The sequence below is a fragment of the Coregonus lavaretus genome, assembly GCF_964263955.1.
Source record: "Coregonus lavaretus genome assembly, chromosome: 24".
Lineage (NCBI taxonomy): Eukaryota > Metazoa > Chordata > Actinopteri > Salmoniformes > Salmonidae > Coregonus > Coregonus lavaretus.
In genome coordinates this window covers 37,424,599-37,450,594 of record NC_140011.1, presented here as the reverse complement: position 1 = coordinate 37,450,594, position 25,996 = coordinate 37,424,599, and the positions used below count along the sequence as shown (strand labels likewise).

Below are 25,996 nucleotides of genomic sequence, written 5' to 3'. Positions count from 1 at the left end.
AGAGCTACTCTAACTACTGCGTTGGGTGTGCTGTGTGTTTGGAGTCTGAGTACCGCTCACTCACTGTGCTCTCGCTGCAGCTCCAGACAGTTCCCCCGGGATTCTCCGGGGGGTGTTGTTGACCCTGTCCATGGTCCTGGCGCTGCTGGACCTGCTGGACCTGCTGCTGGGGCTCCACCGCTCTGGCCAGGAGAGGAAGTGGCGCGAGGGGAAGGAAGAGTGATATAACGAGATAAGGTACTCTTATCAAACGCTCCTTTGTTTGATCCCTCAATCTAAGGAAGATAAACATTGACATTGTACAAAAACTAATTGAACTGAACATTTGTTTTATAAAGTATTAAGAATGAACAAGCATTCCATTGGTTACCTCATTGTGCCCTGCAGGTAGACATTGGCTCCCACTTCACTCCATTTTTTTGCGGCAGGCAATATCATAGAAGCTATTGAAATAGTTCCCGCATAGAATACCTGATAACTGTACAATTTGTTTAATACATCCTTTTGAAATAAATGTTCAATGTCTGACTGGAATCAAATGTGTTTGGGTTTCTGTTCAAGACCGGTTCTATGCTAAGTTCGGAATGAATATTCAAACTATGATAACATTGCCTGACAAAGGCTCAGGAAAGGTAAATGAAAGCACTCACAGCATTTAATTTGCAAACGATTACACAAAAAGCTTTAATTTAAACAGGGGGGGAAATCACATTTAAAAAAAACTGTACAGAACTTTGAATGCCGACTGATAGTTTAAATAAAACATCCCTCCAAATGACTAAAATAATAACAGTAAAAAAACATGTGGGATGGTGTATTAGTATACAACATTTGTGCAAAATAAGTATTAATGGATTCTTCCCAAACTGCATGATTCAATGTGAAGAGTACCCTTCCCCTCAGGAGCCAGATCTCTCTTCTGAGGGGTAAACATAAGAGAGAACCTCCCCTAAGACTCAACATAGTGCCTTCCATGAAAAATAACCAGAAATCCACTAATAATAAAATAGATTTATATATTTTTTTAAATATATATTTATATACAAAACATGCTGTACATAAATGGCAGAGATTAAGAAATCCCTTTTAGTATTGACACCCAGGTCTGTCCAGTAACTTGTGCTTTCCTTTCTCCCAGTAAGAAAAGTACTCCCTGTTGCTTTGGATATTACACTGAGAAAAAAGAAACAGAAAAGGGCCCTGATCAGAATGGCGCTGCTAGGGAGGACACATGTTAACATCTGGAAGGTGCCAGCTCCTCCTCAACAATATCCATGACAACCATGGAGTTAGATCCAATGATCTGACAAACAAAGAGACTAGATCTCCATTAGCACAGTGCTTGTTCCAAGTCCTCAAGATGTTTCAAGATGTAACCAAACCATCCTAAGCCTGAATGGTTTTAGGAAAATTAAGAGCGCTTTAGCTCAAGCAGAATTAATTGCTGTTTCTGTGGTGGGGGAATCACCTTGACTGCAGAGGAGGCTGGTGGGAGGAGCTATAGGAGGACAGGCTCATTGTAATGGCTGGAATGGAATAAATGGAACGGTATCAAACCCATGGAATCCACGTTTGACTCCGTCCATCATTCCAGCAATTACAACGAGCCAGTCCTCCTATAGCTCCTCCCACCAGCCTCCACTGCTTGACTGGTACTTTGAGTAGTGACCCATGAGTTCAACCATGAGGCTCAGACTTCCAATATCCAGACTAAAGTAACTTTGCTACTGCATAATTACCCATAGTCTAATTTTTCTAGATACCATCTAACCTAGCGCTTGAGAACACTCCCCTTTTGTGTCTGTCCCCTTATAGACACAGTAAGATTAGCAAATGGCAGAGAATTTCCATTCTTTCCCAATGGGAGACCCTGAGAACACCTGTCATTCACCCTGTAAGGACAGATTTCTAGGGAAAGTTTAGTAGGACAGTTCAGTCTTCTAACTAAAAGGTGAGAAGTAAGATGGTTAGGGGCGAAAGTGAGCATACAAGGCAGTCATCTAGGAGCAGATTTACACCATTGCACAAGGTTATTCCAGATAGTTCTACCATTGATATAGAAGACTTGTCACAACTGGCCAGGGGACAGACACGTTGATTACTGTAGTGCTGTAAGACCCTATAGCTCTCGGGACAGAACAGAGTTGGACAGCCAGCTTGTCTGATATGTGCTCTGGATAGAGTCCAATCTCCACATTTCTATATCACATCAGCATGTCAAATAGACAAACCCTTTTAACAGTCTTCCAGACGTTATCAAGAAATCTAAATAAATATGCCATATTTGTTTTCAGTATTTATTTAACTTGGTTTCCAACTAAAACGCTGGAGGTAAGTGTAGCACAAACAGCAACTGTAGGTATAGTAGTAGTAGCAGGAGGTGCTGCAGTTGAGTAGTAAGAGGAGCTGTACAGGAGCTGCCTGGAGCCAAGGAAAGCAGAAGGGCCTCTTGCTGGTGGCTATTCCACACACAGAGCTGTCTGAGCCCCTCCCACTGCATAGAGTCCACAGCTGATTGGATCAGGTCAGGGAGGGAGCGGTTAGCCACTGAGGAGGTTGTGACTCTTCAAGTAAAGTAAAAAGACATTCCACTCACCCCAACAATAGGACACAAAAACCATAAAGGCTTTAGAAAGAACATTCCCAGTTTAGAATTCTGTGGTCTGAACAATGTCCCTGCCTAGAGAGCATCTCCTCTCCTCTTTCCTTCTCTCTGTCCTGGTCCATCAGCTCTGTCCAGAGTCACATCTCCCTAGACCTCCCCAAATTCAGAACTTGCATCCAGGCCTGACTGGGAAAAAGCACCAAATGTTGGGAAAGGTGGGGGTAGGCGGGAGTCTTATCCCTGAAACAAGCTCTTTGTCAGAACACTTGAGATTGTTGATGCGGTCAAGAGCCTCTAATAAATATCCAAATGAGCATGAGGATGTTTTTACGTGGAGGGGTGTGGATTAGTTTTGGAATGTGTGTGGTATGCTAGGGAGGTGGGTAGTTGATATTGACTGGTCATATGGCAGGGGTAGGCAACTAGATTCAGCCATGGGCTGATTGTCGGAGAGAATGGTTCAGGGGTGGCGGAAAATAATTATAATAATTTGTACACTGCAAATTGACCAAAACTAAGCCCAAAAAGAGATTGTATTTGAAAATAATAATTTCATAACTTTCATTCAAAATTACATTCAGACACGATAATGTCTCTTGGGAAGAGATTATTATTATTTTTTGCTGAATTCCTGGTGATTTTACAGTCTTTTGACCAAAAACGATATATATATATATATATTTTTGTATCATTCCGCCTGTATCCGACCCCTGTCATATGGTATAGATGTTCAAGTCATTTGATGTGACCCTTGCAGTTTCAGAGTGGATATCCCCACAGTGAACGTGCAGCAGGTTGGAGCAGCAGGTTGGAGCAGCAGGTTGGAGCAGCAGGGATGGGCAGTGGGTGTAAAGAACAAGGCATGTTATGTTAGTAAATCTGGCTTCACCTGTACATACAGCAACAAGGATATTGGAGTTCCCTTTTCTGAGTCATTATGCTGTTGCTGGTGGGTCTCAGGTGAAGGAGAGGACAAATGAACTAAACTAACTAATAAAAAACAACTAAACATTACATAAGGAAAAACCTCCCTTACAATTGCACTGGCTTTTTGGTCTGCTAGGGTTACCATTGTTACAGAAACTCATGAGGGCCTATCAATTAGAGCTCCTGTTTCAAGTCCTAGGAGGGGAGATGGTGGGATGGGTTAGGGATGCGGGCTGGGTGCGTACACTTTGTTTTGACATACATCCTTGTGGTGGTTCACTGAGGAGAAGAGGAACGTATTTAGACCTCAAGATCCATCCAGCATTGCAAAGGCTTGAAAAAATGTCACTAAACAAAAAACATGTTGAGATGTTGTGATTTGCCATCAGAGATGTAACAGACCTCAGAGTCCAGTCTCATTGAGAGAGAGAGAGAGAAGAGCATTCGAATGACTCTGGGAAGCTGGAATCGGTCCGGTCTGAGCCGGTCAGGCCCACTCTAGAACTGGCCACGGTGGAGCTGTGCTTTGGCTTCAGGGGTTCTCATGGGTTCTCCAGGGTAGACTCAGCCCAGGTGCTCAAGTAAAGGCAGCTCGGTGGACTCCTCCCTGGGGGCAGGGCTGGGGGGCGTGGTCTCAGTGGACTGGGTGACCCCCAGGGGGTCCTGTGTTGGGCTGGCCCTAGGTGGCAGTGCAGGAGGAGTAGACTGAAACACAGATGTAAATATCCTCAACTAATGAAACCTCTTGAGTTTCCATCGCAACATACGACCATCATTAAGTTAATCTCAAAGCCATAACATCCTGGTGTAAGAGGGCATGTATTGTAGCTACATTATTCTCCTGGTGTTCAAAAAGACTGTTGTCACGCTGTTGACAGCATGCTGCACCTTCCAACACAGACTATATTTTCTACCTTCCAACACACACTATATACTGAGTGTACAAAACATTAAGGACACCTTCCTAAGGTGTTGAAAACATTTCACAGGGATGCTGGCCAATGTTGACTCCAATGCTTCCCACAGTTGTGTCAAGTTGGCTGGATGTCCTTTGGGTGGTGGACCATTCTTGATACACATGGGAAAGTGTTGAGCGTGAAAAACCCAGCAGCGTTGCAGTTCTTGACACAAACCGGTGCGCTTGGCACCTACTACCATACTCCTTTCAAAGGCACTTAAATATTTTGTAATCCATGTCTTAAATTGTCTCAAGGCTTAGAAATCCTTCTTTAACCTGTCTCCTCCCCTTCATCTACACTGATTGAAGTGGATTTAACAAGTGACATCAATTAGGGTCATAGCTTTCACCTGGATTCAACTGGTCATGTTTTGTACACTCAGTGTCTGTTCTACCTTCACACAACATGTTACGTTGTTTCACCATCCTCACCTGTGTCCGTATGAACTGAGAAGCTCCACCGTCGCTCTCAGTTGCGGTTGGCCCGTTGAAGCCCTTCCTGCCTGACAGGCTCCACTTCCCGTAGAGGCCCTCGTAGGGCAGCCCGCTGCCCTGCCCCAGGCCATGTCCCAGTCCTGCCCGCCCGGACCCTCTGTGCCCTCCGTCCAGGAAGCTGCCTGGGCTGGGCAGGGGAGGCATGACCACAGAGCTGCTGAAGGACAGCTGGGAGCTGGACAGGTGCTGTCCCAGGAGACCCTGGATGGACGAGGTCCGGTGGAGGGAGGTGACTAGCCCAGCGTCCATCCTGCCCTCTGACTGGCTGAGCAGAGCCAAGGGGAGGGGCTGAGGGTGGTGGGGCCATGTGGGGGTCGGGCCCACAGGGTTGTCAGTTCCTACGGAGACAAGGAGAGTTATTTAATTCACTTCATTACAAAATATAATCATTATACAAACATTGCTGTGTTATCAGCATACTGACAGTATTGATGTTATAATAGCTAGCTGCAGCTGAACAGCAGACATCATTAGAGGTTGTAGTTGAGCGGTAGGGTCCTGGGCTCACCCATGGGGGGGTGGATGGAGGTGAAGTGGGGCTGTGGAAGGGGCAGGCTGGAGGCCGGGGTGCTCTGGGTGGTGTGAGCGGATGGGTTGTTGGAGATGGAGGTGGAACCGCCGCCGCAGTCAGAGTCCTCGATGTTACCCCCACTGTTACACCCAGCTCCACAACCCTTCTGTAACCTGCAGGAGAGACACAGGTATTTGAACAGTCTTATCACACACGGTGAGTGTGTGGCTGCGCATGTACGGTGCATTCAGAATGTATTCAGATCCCTTGACTTTTTCCACATTTTGTTACGTTACAGCCTTATTCTAAAATGGATTAAATAGTTGTTTTTTTCCTCATCAATCTACACACAATACCCCATAATGACAAAGCAAAAACAGGTTTTTTAAATGTTGCAAATATATATATATATATATACACATACACAACTTAAATATTACATTTACATACGTTTTCAGACCCTTTACTCAGTACTTTGTTGAAGCCCCTTTGGCAGCGATTACATCCTCAAGTCTTCTTGGGTATGACGCTACAAGCTTGGCACACCTGTATTTGGAGACATTCTCCCATTCTTCTCTGCAGATACTCTCAAACTCTGTCAGGTTGGATGGGGAGTGTCACTGCACAGCTATTTTCAGGTCTCTCCAGAGATGTTCGATTAGGTTCAAGTCCGGGCTCTGGCTGGGCCACTTAAGGACATTCAGAGACTTGTCCCGAAGCCACTCCTGTGTCGTCTTGGCTGTGTGCTTAGGGTCTTTGTCCTGTTGGAAGGTGAACCTTCACCCCAGTCTGAGGCCCTGAGCAGGTTTTCATCAAGGATCTCTCTGTACTTTGCTCCATTCATCTTTCCCTCGATCCTGACTGGTCTCCCAGTCCCTGCCGCTGAAAAACATCCCCACAGCATGATGCTGCCACCACCATGCTCTGTCAGAGTGACCATCGGGTTCTTGGTCACCTCATTGACCAAGGCCCTTCTCCCTCGATTGCTAAGTTTGGCCAGTCGGCCAGCTCTAGGAAGAGTCTTGATGGTTCCAAACTTCTTCCATTTAAGAATGATGGCGACCCACTGTGTTCTTGGGGACCTTCAATGCTGCAGAAATGTTTTGGTACCCTTCCCCAGATCTGTGCCTCGTCACAGTCCTGTCTCGGAGCTTTACGGACAATTCCTTCGACCTCATGGCTTGATTTTTACTCTGAGATGCACTGTCAACTGTGGGACCTTATATAGACAGGTGTATGCCTTTCCAAATCATGCCCAATCAATTGAATTTACCACAGGTGGACTCCAATCAAGTTGTAGAAACATCTCAAGGATGATAAATGGAAACAGGATGCACCTGAGCTCAATTTCTAGACTCATAGCAAAGGGTCTGAATACTTATGTAAATCATGTATTTTAGTTTTTTATTTGTAATACATTTGCAGACATTTCTAAAAACCTGTTTTCGTTTTGTCATTATGGGGTATTGTGTGTAGATTGATGAGGGGGAAAATGTATTTAATCCATTTTAGAATAAGGCTGTAACGTAACAAAATTTGGAAAAAGTCAAGGGGTCTGAATACTTTCCTAATGCACTGTATGTGTGTGAGTGAGTGAGTGAGAGAGAGAGCAGTGCATGGCGTATGTGCAGTTTGCAGGAATACCTGACTGTGTGTGTGTATATGTGTGTGTGTGTGTGTGTGTGTGTGTGTGTATGTGTATATGTGTGTGTGTGTATACAGTGGGGGAAAAAAGTATTTAGTCAGCCACCAATTGTGAAAGTTCTCCCACTTAAAAAGATGAGAGAGGCCTGTAATTTTCATCGTAGGTACACGTCAACTATGACAGACAAATTGAGAAAATAAAATCCAGAAAATCACATTGTAGGATTTTTTATGAATTTATTTGCAAATTATGGTGGAAAATAAGTATTTGGTCACCTACAAACAAGCAAGATTTCTGGCTCTCACAGACCTGTAACTTCTTCTTTAAGAGGCTCCTCTGTCCTCCACTCGTTACCTGTATTAATGGCACCTGTTTGAACTTGTTATCAGTATAAAAGACACCTGTCCACAACCTCAAACAATCACACTCCAAACTCCACTATGGCCAAGACCAAAGAGCTGTCAAAGGACACCAGAAACAAAATTGTAGACCTGCACCAGGCTGGGAAGACTGAATCTGCAATAGGTAAGCAGCTTGGTTTGAAGAAATCAACTGTGGAAGCAATTATTAGGAAATGGAAGACATACAAGACCACTGATAATCTCCCTCGATCTGGGGCTCCACGCAAGATCTCACCCCGTGGGGTCAAAATGATCACAAGAACGGTGAGCAAAAATCCCAGAACCACACGGGGGGACCTAGTGAATGACCTGCAGAGAGCTGGGACCAAAGTAACAAAGCCTACCATCAGTAACACACTACGCCGCCAGGGACTCAAATCCTGCAGTGCCAGACGTGTCCCCCTGCTTAAGCCAGTACATGTCCAGGCCCGTCTGAAGTTTGCTAGAGTGCATTTGGATGATCCAGAAGAGGATTGGGAGAATGTCATATTGTCAGATGAAACCAAAATATAACTTTTTGGTAAAAACTCAACTCGTCGTGTTTGGAGGACAAAGAATGCTGAGTTGCATCCAAAGAACACCATACCTACTGTGAAGCATGGGGGTGGAAACATCATGCTTTGGGGCTGTTTTTCTGCAAAGGGACCAGGACGACTGATCCGTGTAAAGGAAAGAATGAATGGGGCCATGCATCATGAGATTTTGAGTGAAAACCTCCTTCCATCAGCAAGGGCATTGAAGATGAAACGTGGCTGGGTCTTTCAGCATGACAATGATCCCAAACACACCGCCCGGGCAACGAAGGAGTGGCTTCGTAAGAAGCATTTCAAGGTCCTGGAGTGGCCTAGCCAGTCTCAACCCCATAGAAAATCTTTGGAGGGAGTTGAAAGTCCGTGTTGCCCAGCGACTGCCCCAAAACATCACTGCTCTAGAGGAGATCTGCATGGAGGAATGGGCCAAAATACCAGCAACAGTGTGTGAAAACCTTGTGAAGACTTACAGAAAACGTTTGACCTGTGTCATTGCCAACAAAGGGTATATAACAAAGTATTGAGAAACTTTTGTTATTGACCAAATACTTATTTTCCACCATAAATTGCAAATAAATTCATTAAAAATCCTACAATGTGATTTTCTGGAGAAAATAAAATCTCATTTTGTCTGTCATAGTTGACGTGTACCTATGAAGAAAATTACAGGCCTCTCATCTTTTTAAATGGGAGAACTTGCACAATTGGTGGCTGACTAAATACTTTTTTCCCCCCACTGTATGTGTGTGTGTATATGTGTGTGTGTGTGTGTGTGTGTGTGTGTGTATGTGTGTGTGTGTGTGTCTATATGCGTGTGTGTTTGTCAGCCCTAGCATGACTACTGAAGGCTGTGTAGTGTAAGTGTACCCATCCCAGCTGCTGATGAGCCAGGTGTAGATGTTATGGGGGCTGACAGGCCCCCCCCAGACGGAGCGGAGCTGGGTGTGCCCCCCTGCGAAGGAGGTGGTGAGGGGGGACACGTAGATGGGGTAGCCGATGGGCTGGTCACATGACGAGTTGATCATGTTTCTCAGGGCCTGCTTGGCGTTCTGGATGCTGCCACGCTCAGGGTTCCGGTTCCGCAGGAACACCAGCTCCTGCTGCTGGCCTGCCCACAGGCCGCGCACACACTCCCTGTTCACCTGCAGGGGGCAGGACAGTGGGGGTCAGCAGGTGGAGGAGCACAATAAGTCACAAATATGCCAGTGACCTCTGCTACCACACGGCAAGCGGTACCGGAGCGCCAAGTCTAGGTATAAAAGGCTCCTTAACTGCTTCTACCCCAAAAACCTGAACAATTCATCAAATGACTATCAATCCATCCATATTATGACATAGTCATAATCCATCCGGACTATTTGCATTGACGACCATCTGGACTATTTGCATTTTTTTACAATGCTGCTACTCGCTGTTTATTATCTATGCATAGTCACTTCACATGGACGAATTACCTTGACTAACCTGTACCCACGCACATTGACTCGGTACCCCCTGTATATAGCCTCGGTATTGTTATTTTATTGTGTTACTTTTTTTATTACTTTAGCTTATTTTGTAAATATTTTCTTAACTCTATTTTCTTAATACTGCATTGTTGGTTAAGGGCTTGTAAGTAAGCATTTCACGGTACGTGACAAATAAAATGTGATTTGATTTGACCCAGAACTGGTGACACACAACTAGAGATAGAAGCAGGGTTAACAAGAGAGCACTTGAACATTCCTGACAAATATCTACTGATGTTATGACATTCAGTCTCAATGTGATCTATGATCATGCTACAGCAATGCCTCCATTGTCCCCCTGTTCATTTCAGTGCACATCACTAACAAGTTATGACTGTGTGAGTCTCTACAGAAGCTGCGGTTGACCTTGATGACCCTGAAGCTGAGGAACCTCTTGTTGAGCATGATGATCTTGTACTCGTCGCTGCCGTCGTCCATGACGTGGCGCAGGGCCAGCAGCGAGGGCATGTTGGCCAGGATGGCGCTGCGCCACACCGGGTCGCCCTCGTGGCTGATCACCATCTTCTCTTCGTTGGCCGTGATGGCGTCGTACAGAACCACCGGGTCCTCGTACTCGTCTGGAGACGTGAAGTGATCCTTTTAGGGAGGGGGCAGAGCGATGGGCTTAGTGTGGGTGATGTCATCATTAAGCTTCTTAGTCTCAGATCTGTCCACCATACTGTCTGAATACAGTCAATTCTTACAGTGGGTGATGTCATTACATTATAATAATAATATGCCATTTAGCAGACGCTTTTATCCAAAGCGACTTAGTCATGTGCGCATACATTTTTACGTATGGGTGGTACCGGGGATCGAACCCACTACCCTGGCGTTACAAGCGCCATCCTCTACCAATTGAGCTACAGAGGACCATTGAGGTCATTAAGCTGTATACTATCCTGTTTGTAATGAGTCACGCCAGTATGTCTTACCTGGTGCAGTTTGAGGGACATGCGCACCCCGGGGGCCACCACCCTGTTGAGCAGGTCCATGTCTGCAAACACCCACTCATCCCTGGGAGAGGTGATGCGGAAGTCCCCCTTGAAGAGGGCGTGGAGGCCGTACAGGAAAGGCTCCAAGCTGACAGTCAGGGCACAAACACACAGTCACCTTTGGTATACAGTATCACAGAGGAAGAAATGCTCCCTTCAGTTAGAGAGCAGCCAGACAGAGGGTTTAGCCCTGGGTCTTACCTGGCAGACATGCTGTGGGAGGCTGTGCCCAGAGCCCTTCTCCCCAGGACACACAGGCCAAAACACAGGGTGACCAGAGGAGAGTCCCTCTCGCTCTCCTCCACCGGCTACAACACAAAACACACATGAAGCACGTCATGAAGTCAGTCTGCTGATGACACTAATGACATATGGGAAGTAATGGTCAAATCAACAACGTGTCACCTATTCAACAGTAACATGACAAGGGACACTGACCGTCTGCCGTCTGCTGTTGCAGTACTGGATCCAGTCCAGGTAGACCATACAGAAGGCGCTGGGGGTGACACCAGAGGCCCTGTGGTCGTAGTCTTCGTCTATGTTCAGGTTGAAGGTCGGGTCACTGTCCACGTAGGCAGGGCCTAGGCAGGGCCGCAGCGCCTCCTGCACCATCTCATTGGCCAGCCACTCCTCCAGTTTAGGAGAATGAGTGACGTAGTAGAGGATGCTCTGTGGCAGAGGAAACACATGTTACAGACCAGGCCACCTACTGTTCAAATAACATGCTACTGGATCTCATTTTACAGTTAACTGTAAGATCAGTGTGGATCATACCTTGACGTAGTAGGTAATGAGGATCTTGCGCAGGTCGAACACTTGCAGCATGGAGGCGGCGTTGTTGTCGCTGATGCTGTAGCCCTCCAGGACGTACTTAGTGGAGGCCACCTCCCAGGCCAGCCAGCGCTGGCCGAACGCTGCGTTGAAGGACAGCATGTGGGGCAGGTGACCTGGCTCACAGCAACAGCAGCCCTCGTCCTCCTCCACCCCCTCGGTGATGGCCTCCACCTCCCGCTGCTGGCAGTACGTACCTGGGAGAGAGACGGGGGGGATGAGGGAGAGAGACGGGGGGGATGAGGGAGAGAGACGGGGGGGATGAGGGAGAGAGACAGGGGGGATGAGGGAGAGAGACAGGGGGGATGAGGGAGAGAGACAGGGGGGATGAGGGAGAGAGACAGGGGGGATGAGGGAGAGAGACAGGGGGGATGAGGGAGAGAGACAGGGGGGATGAGGGAGAGAGGGAGAGAGACAGGGGGGATGAGGGAGAGAGACAGGGGGGATGAGGGAGAGAGACAGGGGGGATGAGGGAGAGAGACAGGGGGGGATGAGGGAGAGAGACAGGGGGATGAGGGAGAGAGACAGGGGGGATGAGGGAGAGAGACAGGGGGGATGAGGGAGAGAGACAGGGGGGATGAGGGAGAGAGACAGGAGGATGAGGGAGAGAGACAGGGGGATGAGGGAGAGAGACAGGGGGGATGAGGGAGAGAGACAGGGGGGATGAGGGAGAGAGACAGGGGGGATGAGGGAGAGAGACAGGGGGGATGAGGGAGAGACAGGGGGGATGAGGGAGAGAGAACAACAGAATGAAAGAGAATAGGATACAGACAAGTCCAGAACACTATCTCATGTTCAAACCATTCAAGATTACCACACTGAACTCAGTTCCATAAAAATTCCTTCTATCCCAAACCCCTTCCCTCCCTCCCTCTCACAACCTCTCCCCCTGCCACCACCTCCCCCACCCTCTCTCCAACCATCTCACCACCTCCCTCCATGCTCACCCCTGAACTCCAGCCCCCTCAGCTGGAAGGTGACCAGGCCGTTGCCGATCTCGATGATGTGCACCAGGGCGTTGAGGTAGTCGGAGGCCAGGATGAAGCAGTCTCCCGTGGTGTAGTTTCCCCAGCGGCCCAACAACAGATCACCACACAGGCTGTGCTGCAGTGAGCGTGTCAGGTGCTCATAGAAGATAGAGTTCAGGTTGTTGTCGTCAGCACCTGGAAGAGAGGAGACCACAGGCATGAGAACAGAGTACTTTTAAAGAATGATGACTTGTGTTAGATGAGGGAAGGCTGTGGCGGTATTAGCTGACCTGGGTTGCGGTCCAACTGGGTGGCCAGTCGAGTGTTGGAGTGATCAACCCGCTTGGTGCTGGAAAGACATGTATGATAACTGGTTGACAGAGGCTCTAGCAACTCCTATACAGTGTACTACTGATGAGACAGGTGGTGGCTGTGTAAAAGGATAATGCAGTCAGCTAGCTTTCACTGCAACAGATCGATTTAGACGTAGCGTTAATCTCCTTCATCTGGTTAACATTGACCTCTTAACTGCAATAAAAGCACATCAACTGCTGGTGTCCGGGACAATGCCCAGGTCTGCTTGAGGCTACATCTCTACATCTCCCTGACTCTTGGAAAAGGGAAGCTCACTTGTAGTCTCTCTCCCAGAACTTGACAGGCCTGGTGTAGGAGGTGACGAACACAGCACTGCCCAGGACAGGGTTGAGGGGGGTGGAGAAGAGAGCAGAGAACACAGCCTGGACAAACAGCATGGCTGAGTCTGAGGAACAGAGGGGGTTAAGGAGCTCTGACAGACACCACTAACACACAGTGCAGCCAATGGACACAGCATTTAGTGTTCTTACACACTTTGTTTCACTGGCAAATTAGCAAGTGGGAGTGCAGAAAGACTACATCCTTGTTAAGTTCTAACAAAGAGTTTTCTACAGATCACAGTGCCAGTGTAGAGGGATACGGGGCACAGCGAAGGGCTGGGCAAAGGCATGGAAGGCGGAGCCCCAGGTGATCTGCCAGGGAGCGATGTAGGTGAGGACAAAACGCAGCTTGTAGAGCAGGTCCCAGAGCTGTAAAGAGAAACCATACAATCCAATGTCAGCAATCAAACACCTCATGGAGTCCTTTTTTGCATAGCCAGAAAGGACTTAAGGTCTAGGGGGGTACCTTGCTGAAGAGGATCGACATGAGGTAGTAGTCGAGCAGGAAGGTCTCTGAGAAGTGTGGGTAGTCGAAGAGGAAGAAGAGGGCGGTGAAGCACAGCGTGACGTACTGCAGAGACGGGGAGCAGAATGACGAGCGCAGCAGCTTCATCCCCGCCAGAGAGATGAACAGAGCACGTCCACTGGAGGAGGGGGGGACGGAGAGAGAGAGGGGACGGAGAGAGAGAGAGAGGGGGGAAGAGAGAGAGAGGGGGGAAGGGAGAGGAGGGGACAGAGAGAGAGAGGAAGAGAGAGAGAGAGAGAGAAAGAAAAAGAGAAAGAGAAAGAGAAAGAGAAAGAGAGAGAGAGAGAGAGAGAGAGAGAGAGAGAGAGAGAGAGAGAGAGAGAGAGAGAGAGAGAGAGAGAGAGAGAGAGAGAGAGAGAGAAAGAGAGAGCGAGAGAGAGAGAGAGAGAGAGAGAGAGAGAGAGAGAGGAAGGAAGGAAGAGAGAGAGAGGGGAAGGAGAGAGATAGAGAGAGAAGGGAAGGGAGAGGGAGAGAGAGAGGAAGGGAGAGAGAGGAAGGGAGAGAGAGAGGGGAAGGGGGAGAGAGAGAGAGGGGAAGGGAGAGAGAGGAGGGGACATTAAAATACATATGATGCAAATACAAAGCATATTCTCACTGAACTCTGATTGGACGGACAGAGGAATGGGATGAGATTCAGAAGAGGAGGGTGTATGTATGGTGGGGAGGTTGGTAGGGGATAGCTGGGTTGCTTACTAGATGTCCAGCTTCATTGGGTTCTGGCTGACAAGCTGGGCCTCTGTAGTGAGGGAGTTGAGCACCACCGCCGGGTAGATGAAATACTTCTCCACACACTGCAGCCACGCATACAGCTTCTCAAACCACATCAGCTGGGCGGCATCTGGGAGGAACAGGGCACAGCAAACAATCAATGACAAACCTGAGGCTTTGACACAATTCTTACGGATGTGTGAATGTGAGTGAGTGAGTTTAGAGGGAGGTGGGTTGCTACTCACCGCGGACCTCAAACTGGCTGTACTCTCGGGAGCGAAGCACTGGGTGGGCCAGGCAGAACCAGGGCAGCTGCTTGCGGAGCTGAGGCAGCAGGTAGTGTGTGATGAAGCCCACCACCCCGGCCACCATGTACAGGACGTAACTTAGAGCAGGCTGCAGGGGAGAGGAAGAACAGGTGGTCTCAGAGATCACACACTCACACTGGAGAGTGCCATAACCAATCAAAAGGACTCCCTCTATACATTGAAACATCCTATCTCTTCTTCCATCTCTGGTCGAACAGGTGTTGACTGACCTGCAGAGCGATGAAGACAGTGCTGGCACTGATGGCAAACGTGATGACAGCCATGAGAGGACACATGACCAGGTCAGAGTGGAAAATCTCTTTCTGTAAAACACACAGAGAGACGGAAATGGTTTTAAAAACTCTGAAAACCAAGAGCAGGGCCTTGGTATGCATCCCAAATGGGCCTTTGTCAATAGTAGTGCACTACATAGTGAATATGGAGCCATTTGGGATGCATCCTTGATCTTACCACAGAGTTGCGTAGTTTCTCAGGCAGGGGGTCTTTGATCTCCAGAGGAGGCTCCTCAGGGGTCCGACCCTCCAGCTCAGGAAAGAACTTGGAGCGGACCAGAGACCTAGAGCAAAACACATGCAGGGAGAAGTTCAACTTGAGAGAAAGGGGATGGAGTAGTTGTTCAAATGATAGCTAGGATCTGGGAATGTTAGCTACAGTGCATTCGCAAACATTTCTAAAAACCTGTTTCGCTTTGTCATTATGGGGTATTGTGCGTAGATTGATGAGGGGAAAAAAACTATTTAGTCAATTTTAGAACAAGGCTGTAACGTAACAAAATGTGGAAAAAGTCAAGGGGTCTGAATACTTTCCGAAGGCGCTTTAATGTACTAAAAGGTACCACTAGGTATATATTTCTTGGTTATCATCACGTTAATGTTCATCTTTGCAGAGGTGTGTTCTCATTAACCAGACAGACCATTAACCAGAGGTACACTGACCACAGGATGATGGGGTCACTGCTTTGGCGGCTCAGGTGGTAGGAGCAGGCCAGGAGTAGACCACAGAACACAGAGAACAGTACTGGCACATGGGGATGTTCCCAGGGAGCAATGATAGCACCGAGGCAGAATCCATAGAGCAGCACGGTCACCAACACACTGCGTAAGAGGCTGTACAGGGAAGACAGGGGGCTGGTGGTGGCTGTGGAGAGGGACCCACACACAACAAGGTCAACAGGCATCACTCAACAAATAACAGTATGTTGTGCGTAACTGTGAATGTTATGGAACCGTCTTACCCGTTCCCCCAAAAATGTGCATGTCGACCTGCTCCAGAAGACACATGAGGAAGGTGTTGACCTGAGGTAAAAGCCCAAACAGGAAAATGATGGGGAAACACAAGGCGAACACTGGGGGGAAGAAAGAGATAGAGAGGGAGAAAGTGTGTGAGTGGGTCTGTTGGTCACAATACAAGACAAAAGACATCTGCAAAAGCACACAGCTAGAAGTGTCTAACTCTGACTGACCTATGAGCACGTCCCTGGCACAGAGCAGGAAGTGAGTGGAGAAGAAGGTGACACCGTAGAGGGAGAAGGGCTGCAGGTTGCCCGAGCGCCCAGCCAGGTCAAACACCCAGACGAGAGCACAGCACAGGCAGAAGTAGACGGGCCGACTGTACACAATGATCCAGTTATGGCCCTGATGGGTTAGACCAGACAGTCATCAGGTTGTGTCAGCAAAACAAGAATCAACAATGGAACGGTTACAAACTTGATAATGACCAAGACAGATGTTTGGATGACATGTACCTACATGCATTGGGGAGGCTGCATCTGGTTGAACACTCTGAGGAAGGAGAAACCAGAGTGTCAGTTCAGACATTTTAACACATTACTTTAGTCTATAACAGTTTTAACAACTAAAATGCATCGGCAGTTGATGAACAATTCAACCAGACACCTGAATTAATATTTTAAAGGGTATAGGAATTGAATAAGACTTGAATCGTGTACCTTTAGTAGTGAGTACTGACAGCTGGCGATGACCAGGCAGAACTGGAAGACCCAGATGTCCCTGAAGAAACCCTGCAAGAGCAGCAGGAACCCCAGGAAAGCCACCATGCTGGCCAGCGCCACCGCAAACACATTCTCCCCTACACCACGGTTCCTACAGGAGACACACAATGGAAGATACAGTAGGAGGTAATTTATACTGTCCAGGGTTGCAAAACTCCATTAACTTTACCAACATTCCCAAGTTTTGAAACCCTAACACTGTCCCTCCACAGTATAGACCTCTAACGGAACTATGGCTTTCTCCTCAATACGGATGACAAACATTGGGTGATATTACCACTGTGATAAACTAGCTAGCTGCTGTGCCTCATTGGGTGATATTACCACTGTGATAAACTAGCTAGCTGCTGTGCTTCATTGGGTGATATTACCACTGAGATAAACTAGCTAGCTGCTGTGCCTCATTGGGTGATATTACCACTGTGATAAACTAGCTAGCTGCTGTGCCTCATTGGGTGATATTACCACTGTGATAAACTAGCTAGCTGCTGTGCCTCATTGGGTGATATTACCACTGTGATAAACTAGCTAGCTAGCTGCTGTATCTCACCTGTCCAGCAGTGCCAGCAGGGCCAGACGGTCATAGCGCACCCTCAGCCACTTGCCTGGCAGCACCCAGAAACGGTAGTACTGTTTTGGCTTGGACTTCTCTTCGATCATCAGCGTGTTCTCCTGGGACTCATGCAGAGACTCATGGTCCAGGTCAAACTAGAGACAGAGGCGGGACTTTGAGTCAAATATCATGCATATTCTACAAAAACAAAAGCCATATTTACAGGGATATACAAGAAATGTCCAGAGGGTTGATTTGTCTAAAATACATGATACGCTGCTGAAACGAATTCTAATGGTGTCTCACCTCTGGCATCTCTGACATCTCCAGGGGCACCCTGCGCACCTGCATGCCCTGCAAAACCACAGGCCTGGGCTGGAGCACGGTGAGCACCGGGGCCCCCTCCTGGACATCAGTGGAGGTGAAGCTGGAGGATTGGGACTGTCTTTCCCGCTCCCTGAGAGGAGAAGAAGAGGGAGGGGCTCAGACATGAAGAAGAGGGTGGGGCTCAGACATTATATCAATATCAGTTTCAAACAACGAGCCTAAGGCTCATCAGAGAGAGACACTTACACCACTGGGTCCTCAAAACCGCCTCCAGCAGGTCCAAACGTGTACGATCTCTTCACTCCTGAAAAAACATCAGCAATGAATGGAGAGCATCCACTACAGTGTAAACTGGGACAGAATCACCCCCCAACTCGTCCCTTCCCTAAAGCTAGCCCCTGTCTAACATCACCACACACTCACCACCCTCGTCATAGAAGTAGTGCACAGCCCCCTCTGTGGTGTCGTCGAAGGTAGAGGCCTCGTGGACCCCCCCGCGGGGCAGCAGCAGTGAGGTGGCAAACTGTAAGGCAGAGGGCAGGGTCCGGGTCCGCGAATGTGAGGAGGTACGGGCACGCTGGAGGTCCTGGAGACTACAGGAAGACACAGGAGATGGGCTTTATGTAGCATGGACATACGGAGGTGATTGGCATAAGGGACATGGCTAGAACGAATGGTGTGGAAGTGTTACACTGGACCAACCTGGGTGGGGAGCCCATGGTAGAGGGGGGTGGTGTGGGGTTGCTCCCCGCGTTGTGTCTCCTGCGGATGGCCTGGGTCCTCTTCACACTGCTCACTGAGTCCCGCTTGCCCCCCTCCTCTGGGGCCAGAGCTGAGGGCAGCATATATTCACATTAGTACCAGGATGTACATTTCAGATGTTGAGTTCTAGAAATACCAACATGGCCCTGATTAATCTAGTAAATACAGCAAACAATCTATCTTTAAATTACATTAGTCATTTAGCAGGCGTTCTTATCCAGAGCGACATACAGTTAGTGCATTCATCTTAAGATAGCTAGGTGAGACAACCATATATACAGTGAGGGAAAAAAGTATTTGATCCCCTGCTGATTTTGTAAGTTTGCCCACTGACAAAGAAATGATCAGTCTATAATTTTAATGGTAGGTTTATTTGAACAGTGAGAGACAGAATAACAACAACAAAAACAAGAAAATCGCATGTCAAAAATGTTATAAATTGATTTGCATTTTAATGAGGGAAATAAGTATTTGACCCCCTCTCAATCAGAAAGATTTCTGGCTCCCAGGTGTCTTTTATACAGGTAACGAGCTGAGATTAGGAGCACACTCTTAAAGGGAGTGCTCCTAATCTCAGTTTGTTACCTGCATAAAAGACACCTGTCCACAGAAGCAATCAATCAATCAGATTCCAAACTCTCCACCATGGCCAAGACCAAAGAGCTCTCCAAGGATGTCAGGGACAAGATTGTAGACCTACACAAGGCTGGAATGGGCTACAAGACCATCGCCAAGCAGCTTGGTGAGAAGGTGACAACAGTTGGTGCGATTATTTCCAAATGGAAGAAACACAAAATAACTGTCAATTTCCCTCGGCCTGGGGCTCCATGCAAGATCTCACGTCGTGGAGTTGCAATGATCATGAGAACGGTGAGGAATCAGCCCAGAACTACACGGGAGGATCTTGTCAATGATCTCAAGGCAGCTGGGACCATAGTCACCAAGAAAACAATTGGTAACACACTACGCCATGAAGGACTGAAATCCTGCAGCGCCCGCAAGGTCCCCCTGCTCAAGAAAGCACATATACAGGGCCGTCTGAAGTTTGCCAATGAACATCTGAATGATTCAGTGGAGAACTGGGTTAAAGTGTTGTGGTCTGATGAGACCAAAATGGAGCTCTGGCATCAACTCAACTCGCCGTGTTTGGAGGAGGAGCAATGCTGCCTATGACCCCAAGACACCATTCCCACCTCCATGTTTGACATAATGCTTTGGGGGTGTTTTTCTGCTAAGGGGACAGGACAACTTCACCGCATCAAAGGGACGATGGACGGGGCCATGTACCGTCAAATCTTGGGTGAGAACCTCCTTCCCTCAGCCAGGGCATTGAAAATGGGTCTGAAGAGAAGATGGGAGAAGATCTGCAAAGAGGAGTGTGACAAAATCCCTCCTGAGATATGTGCAAACCTGGTGGCCAACTATAAGAAACGTCTGACCTCTGTGATTGCCAACAAGGGTTTTGCCACCAAGTACTAAGTCATGTTTTGCAGAGGGGTCAAATACTTATTTCCCTCATTAAAATGCAAATCAATTTATAACATTTTTGACATGCGTTTTTCTGGATTCGTTTGTTGTTATTCTGTCTCTCACTGTTCAAATAAACCTGCCATTAAAATTATAGACTGATAATTTCTTTGTCAGTGGGCAAACGTACAAAATCAGCAGGGGATCAAATACTTTTTTCCCTCACTGTAACAGTCGTAGTAAGTACATTTTTCCTCAATAAGGTAGTTATCAGCAAAGCCAGTACTAGTAGGAAAATACAAGTTTGAGTGTAATTATTTTACAGTTTCACATTTCAGAGCTTTCCATCTTGAATGGGACTATCAGAGTAGGAGTGCCAATCTAGAATCAGTTTTGCCTTTTAGATTATAATGAATGGACAGGGGGGGACCTGACCCTAGATCAGCACACTTTATGAATACAGGGCCAGAGTTCGAGTGAATAATATGTCTCACCTCCCCCCACAGCTCCCTCCTCCACCAGTTCCCCAGCCCTCCAGCCCGTCTGGTTGCCAGCCCAGGAGCCTCCCAGAGAGTCCAGGCGGTGGTGGTGAGTTCCAGGGAAGCCGTCTGTGTGGCTGGTCTGGGCCTCCAGGTCTGACTTGGAAATGGTGAGGGGTCGTGGGGCGGGGGTGGAGGAGGTCAGCATGGTGGAGGGCAGGACCACAGTGTTAGTGTGGCCCCCACCAGCACCATCCATACTGAGCACTCTGGCATGAGTCTTAGCACTAGCCGTGCTGGCTGACCTCTGTGGCCTCTGGGAGAGGGTGGGGCCAGACGTCTCAGACAACTCTCCTTCCCTGGGGATGGGCAGCTGGGTGGAGGAGGGGGGCGTGTTCGTAACACCAGCGTTAGCTAGGTCGGGGGAGTAGCAGGAGGTAGAGGAGCTTGAATCATCATCGTCAGAGCTGTAGTGTCTCTGGGAGCCCAGACTGGACCCGGCGCTCATGTCACTGCCGTCGTCCTCGTCACTGGAGTCCTCAAACATGCTCTCGCTGTAGGTCTTAGCCCCCAGCCGGCTGCGCACTGGGATGTAGTCTCTGTGCTGTCCGTGGTTGTGGTGCCTCCTGTAGGAGCCACAGTCAAAGCTGCTGCTTCCCGCTCCACCTCGCTTGCGAGGGGCTTTCCTGCGGCCAGGCCGGTGGCCCACACTACTGCCACCAGTCCGCAGCAGCTTCAAGTCTTTGGGGCGCACCACCTGCTGGGCCTGCAGAGAGGGCTGCTCAGAGTGCAGGAAGGGGATAGAGGAAACAGGAAGAGCAGGTTCAGAAGACACTAGACCCAGGGCCAGCCCTGACGGCACCGAGCTAGCCTGCCGCGGAGGGGGGAGGGGGGGAACGGGGACTGTCCTGTTCAGATCACATGCCTCTGAGTGCCCACTACTGGAGGGAGACAAGTCCTGGAGGGAGTGGGGATGTCGAATATCTGAGGGGACAGGTGGCAAATCCTCCCCTTCCACTAGTGTCTTATCAAGCCCCTGGCCCAGAGAGAGCTCTTTGGCAGGGGAGCGCAGTAGTTCGCTGTCCGACAGGTCGTCAGTATCACTGCCCCCCTGCAGTACTGACTCCTCTGCTGGCTCTAGGGTACTGGTGCCCAGGGCTTGGGCAGAGGTTGGGGTCCCTGAGTCTATGTTCCGTGGCAGGCTGAGTGAAGGGCTCTCCAGCCGGGTGGAGTCAGTCTTCTCACTGCGGTAGCTGCTGACTGTGCTGCGGGTCTCGCGGTCCGTGGTCGCTCCGCCCCCGCTGAAGCAGCTGTCTGTGGAGCCGGCAGTCATGGCCACCCCACTGCGGCTGCCTGGGTGCTCTGTTCCTGGGGCGAAGGCCACGGGGTCAAGGCCCAGCCCAAGCAGGTTCTCACTCAGCTCCTCACTCAGACTGCTCTTTATGAGGGGGCTGATGGGAGCGTCCCCCAGGCTCCCTGACTCAGCAGAGGGGCCCAGGGGGGAGTAGGTCTCGTCAGGACTATGCTGGGAAAGCTGCTCCAGCATCCCCTCAATCTCCTCCAACTGGCCTTTCTCTCCTCCGTCTTCCTGACTGGAGGGGGAGGGGGGGATGGAGATGCACATCCCAGGTTGTAAGCTACCAAATCCCCCTGCTATCCCTGTTCCCACTCCCCTTAGACCAGGGAACTCTCCCCCTACAGCAGCAGCCAAGCAGGACGGGTCCATGTTGGCAACATCTGTAAGTGAAAGACCAAACTTAGTACACACATGCCAAAGCAAAGACCAAAATGGACAAAAGATGAGATGCCTATTTGCAGTGTAATGCTATGCTTACGGATGGGGTCCTGGGAGCTGTGGCAGAAGATCTCCCGGCGAGCTGACGTGACAATCAAGTTATTGCTGCCTTCCTCTCGCATCAGATCCTTGATATCTGAGAACAGAAGAAGTAGTCCCTAAATTAGACTGCTAACCATGTTGGACAAAAATCTACTCATCCCTCAGTCAGAACAGCTTTACCAACCACACTGAGGTTAGAGTGGGGTTAGATTATATATACTATACCCTTGGAGACTCCACTGGCATCAAGCTGGGGCAAAAACTCCTGAGGAAAAAAACAAAACATTTGTTAGATTAAGAATGAATATCATAGAAATAGAATAATTTGCATGGGAATACAATCGATTAAACAACCCAATAATGTAATGTTCCTGCATGAAGTGTGCAGTTTGCTGCATGGAAATAAGTTAACCCTCCCTTATTTAGGCACTAAATTATCTCCATTACACTTCCATTCATTTTTTTTTTTACTGGTACCAGGGACCTTCAGACGAGTCTTGTGAGTGTCCTAGAGCAAAATCGCATGTAGCCCAAACAGTTGGGACGCTACAGACAGAAGTTGGCAGAAGAGGTTGTACCGACTTCAGACCAGTCTTGTGAGCGTTCTAGAGCAAAACGGAGAACACCATCATGTTCATGAGAGTCTCATCTTTCAATAGAGTGGCCAAACTGTTCGAAGACAGATTTTCGGGATGTCTCATGGTCTGACAAACACCGCTCTAGCTCTGCCACCTTTCACCGCAGATGCTGAAGGGCGATATCGGTGGATTGAGACAGCCCATGCAAAAAACATATCTCTAGCTTTAACAGACCGATTTTGATGGGGATTTTTTATTATTATGTTAATTAGATTTCTGCAGAGGCACGGAAATGGTAGGCTAAGGCTTAAGAGAATATGTTTGTGTGCTGTGTAAATGCAAGGCAGTCCTCACCGACACCTGGTTGAGTCCAAACAGAGTGTGCTGGGAGCTGCAGCGAACTGGAGGTGTTGAGTTGACCTTTCTGAACACAGTCATCTCCACACCAACATTACTGTCCCTGAGATGGGAGCACACATACCAGCATGAAAAAACATAATACTAAAATCTGTCCCCAATCATGTGAAATAACAGCCCTCAAAGTATCAACACAAAAGAGCCTCTTCACTCGGATGTACATAGAATAACATCTTGTTTTTTTACAAAGATTGACAAGAAATGATTCCATCAGGATATGGAAATCTCCTTCAGTACCAATGCTGGTTCCCGTCGTGGCCTCCTGACCCATCATCCCCCTCTTGTAGCCGTGGGACATCGGTTATGAGCGACGCCTGCCTCTTCTCCACTATCTCCCCCAGGTCGAACATGGCATGGAGGTGGAAGTTCACTGCCTTTATGGCTGTGAAGAAGGCCACCACCACAGCACAGTACACAGCTGCCACAACCAGGCTGGGGGGGAGAGACTGGACGGGATGACCACAGGGGAGAATAAATAGTGAGCAGAGCTAGGAATAAAAGTAGGCTAGCCCATGATAAGGGTACTGAAACAACACCCTTAACTCAATGCCAGTAAAAGAACCAGAACACAAACGCTTCACCTAGATAGGCAGGCACATGGAAATATTGGACATCATATTACAGACAAGGAAGGACCACTCCACAAAGATGACAGACATTACAAGCCTGGTTTACAGGCAGCACTCTTCACTAGAGCAAATACTAACATGTGTAAACAAAAGCTCAAACATTAAGGTAAAGAGAAGCAATAGGACGTCAAGTGTGGAAGAAAATACTGTATTGAATTAACACCAAGGGAAAATGGTAATCTCCTACTCTGTTCCCAACATGGTTCTGCTCCTCTGTTCTATGATAAAACCAGTTCTCATTTTATCTGAATAGTGGCCGTCTGGTATACGTTTATTAGTGCAGCATGTAAAAAGTGCCTGACTAACTTTAGATCCAGTTAAAAGAGAATTCCTAGAGAAAAGGAATTCTTCCACCCTTTATCTACAGAAATAACAAAATGGTCCCCTCCATGAATCCTCACCATGTAAAGCAGGAAAGGGACGGCCAGGAGAAAGATCCAGAGGTACAGGTGGAAGCAGTTGGAGAACGTGCTCTGGTGGGGGTCCACGTACCAGCCTCCTGTGAGTGAAGCCCACACCCCCTGCCGCAGTATCTGAAGAGCTTGGGAACCCATCGTCCCCCTAAGAGCAGCCAACCCAGGGTTGCAAGGCTTCCTCTAAGGCTGGAGCTCCTAATGGCACAGTTGTAGCCACGCTGTCACGTGTCTACAATGGCACTTCCATTGAGGATGACAAGTTAACGAGACAGTTCTCTTCACTTTCTGGTTTATAATCCTTAGTGTATCTCAAGGGAGTCCGTGCATGCTCTTTTTCAGGACTGGGCTGCTTTGCGGTGTAGTTCTTGCAAAAAAGTAATCCTTGCTTTGTTATCTGGAGATTGACTTTTTGGCACACTGGTGATGACCCACTGCCTAAATAACATTCATTTGGAAGAAAAATCACAACTGCTTTGGTTGGTTTCTTCACACATTTCGAGTCACACTTCAGTAACTTTAAAGTAGTTTCTGATAACATCATTCAGAGCGAGACACTGTAGTACACCTGTCTAATGTCACAGAGAATCTTAATAATGCTCATCTTCTACTCAGATGGAGCTGTAACTGGGTTGGACTGTTTCAACTTCAGTGACCAAGTGTAAATTCTTCATATATGTATTTGGGGTGCTCAACCTCATGAGATCTGAATCTTTGTGAATCCTGAGAGACTATCAGAATAAACATCTGCAAAGACACTCCATAGATATGTATGCTAGCTACTAACATAATCCATCTGAATCCGCCAATGCAGACAGCTAGCTACCTATTAGTTAGGTCTATTAACTTGTTTATAAGCCAGCTACCTAGGAATCCTATTTTTCATGAATCCCTCTGTATAGTTTCAAGGTCAACACTACTCCCACTATCATGTCACCTAGTTAGTGATTGATAGACAATCTAACGTAACGTTACTGTTGTCCATATAGTTAGCTGGCTGGCTAGGTAATGCTAGCTAGCAGTTGCCTACATGTTATTCTAGCTGGCCATCACAATTTCATTCAGACGTAATTTGGCAAACAATGCACTTCACCAGCAGACATAAATTAGCAAACTACTTAGCTAGCTGATTTGTCAACAGAAAAAACTTGGCCGTTTGTATCTTATAATCAACTAGTTAGCTATAGCTAGTTGGCTATCTGCACGAACCATTGCTACTTAACTAATGTTAACTAGCTGGCTAGTTACTAACGTCATGCTTCCAAAACAAGACATCAACTTGTAATTTCGAGATAATATTTATAAACAATGCATTATAATGTGTTGGATTAAACCAAATCGCTGACATACGAGTTTTGGCAGCAATCACATCATGAAAGATCCCCACTACGAACAGAAACGAGCTACTAGTATTTCAGTTTGCAAACAGGAACGCTCGATTAGCATGCTAGCTAGGCCACATAAAAATAAAACAGCCAACGCCATCTATCAGAATTGAGACTGCGTGTTTGGCTAGATAGCGAGTTAAAATAAGTTGGTAACCTATCGTGATAGCTATATTACATTGTTTGTAAATTCCCTTAGCTAAATCAACGCTGCCCAGATTTGCCTCTTCTCTTCCGTGTTGAGCAGTAGTGTATACGTTCGCTAAAGAATCTATGCTTTTTCCTTACCACCGCGGGTTGCTAGCAAGCTAGCTTACAACAGTTGGCTATCAATATTGTTTTCAGATGATGATGGTCTTTCTTCTTTTGAAAGACACAGTGAATATATATTTGTTGGTTAAGAGAAACTGGCAGTTTGTACAGATTTGCATCATTGCCCTTATCATGTGTTCGCTGGTTAGTTAGCTTTAAACAGCTCCTCGTCGTTAGCGCTGCTGCTACAATCA

At 47.9% G+C, this 25,996-nt stretch overlaps 1 protein-coding gene across 1 annotated transcript; it reads right to left on the bottom strand.

Annotated features, from left to right (window-relative positions):
- Positions 1-660: 660 nt before the first annotated feature.
- LOC311099625 (pecanex-like protein 3) lies at positions 661-25,983 on the bottom strand. The gene is made up of 34 exons (XM_084140347.1): positions 24,094-25,983; positions 23,301-23,509; positions 23,001-23,106; positions 22,294-22,333; positions 22,067-22,162; positions 20,247-21,968; positions 18,226-18,355; positions 17,947-18,116; positions 17,770-17,827; positions 17,503-17,653; positions 17,194-17,351; positions 16,581-16,734; positions 16,381-16,413; positions 16,095-16,266; positions 15,867-15,977; positions 15,568-15,769; positions 15,083-15,188; positions 14,842-14,934; positions 14,549-14,699; positions 14,289-14,433; positions 13,536-13,713; positions 13,330-13,438; positions 13,005-13,134; positions 12,665-12,723; positions 12,354-12,569; positions 11,350-11,603; positions 11,014-11,244; positions 10,777-10,883; positions 10,516-10,663; positions 9,947-10,177; positions 8,940-9,214; positions 5,494-5,669; positions 4,923-5,323; positions 661-4,237 (listed from the first exon to the last, which is right to left on the bottom strand). Exons 1-34 carry the CDS (start codon positions 24,244-24,246, stop codon positions 4,097-4,099), a joined length of 6,816 nt encoding a protein of 2,271 aa, XP_083996473.1. The 5' UTR covers positions 24,247-25,983; the 3' UTR covers positions 661-4,096.
- Between the last annotated feature and the right edge of the window lie 13 nt (positions 25,984-25,996).

Bases quoted from the DNA above. Each gene is read 5' to 3' on its own strand.
- LOC311099625 (XM_084140347.1), bottom strand. From the start codon at position 24,246: ATGGGTTCCCAAGCTCTTCAGATACTGCGGCAGGGGGTGTGGGCTTCA. The intron at 17,828-17,946 runs GTGAGTGTGTGG...ATGTTTTTTCAG, and splicing joins CTACTTCTATGACGAGGGTG to GAGTGAAGAGATCGTACACG. The intron at 10,884-11,013 runs GTCAGTGTCCCT...TTTGTGTTGTAG, and splicing joins GCAACAGCAGACGGCAGACG to CCGGTGGAGGAGAGCGAGAG.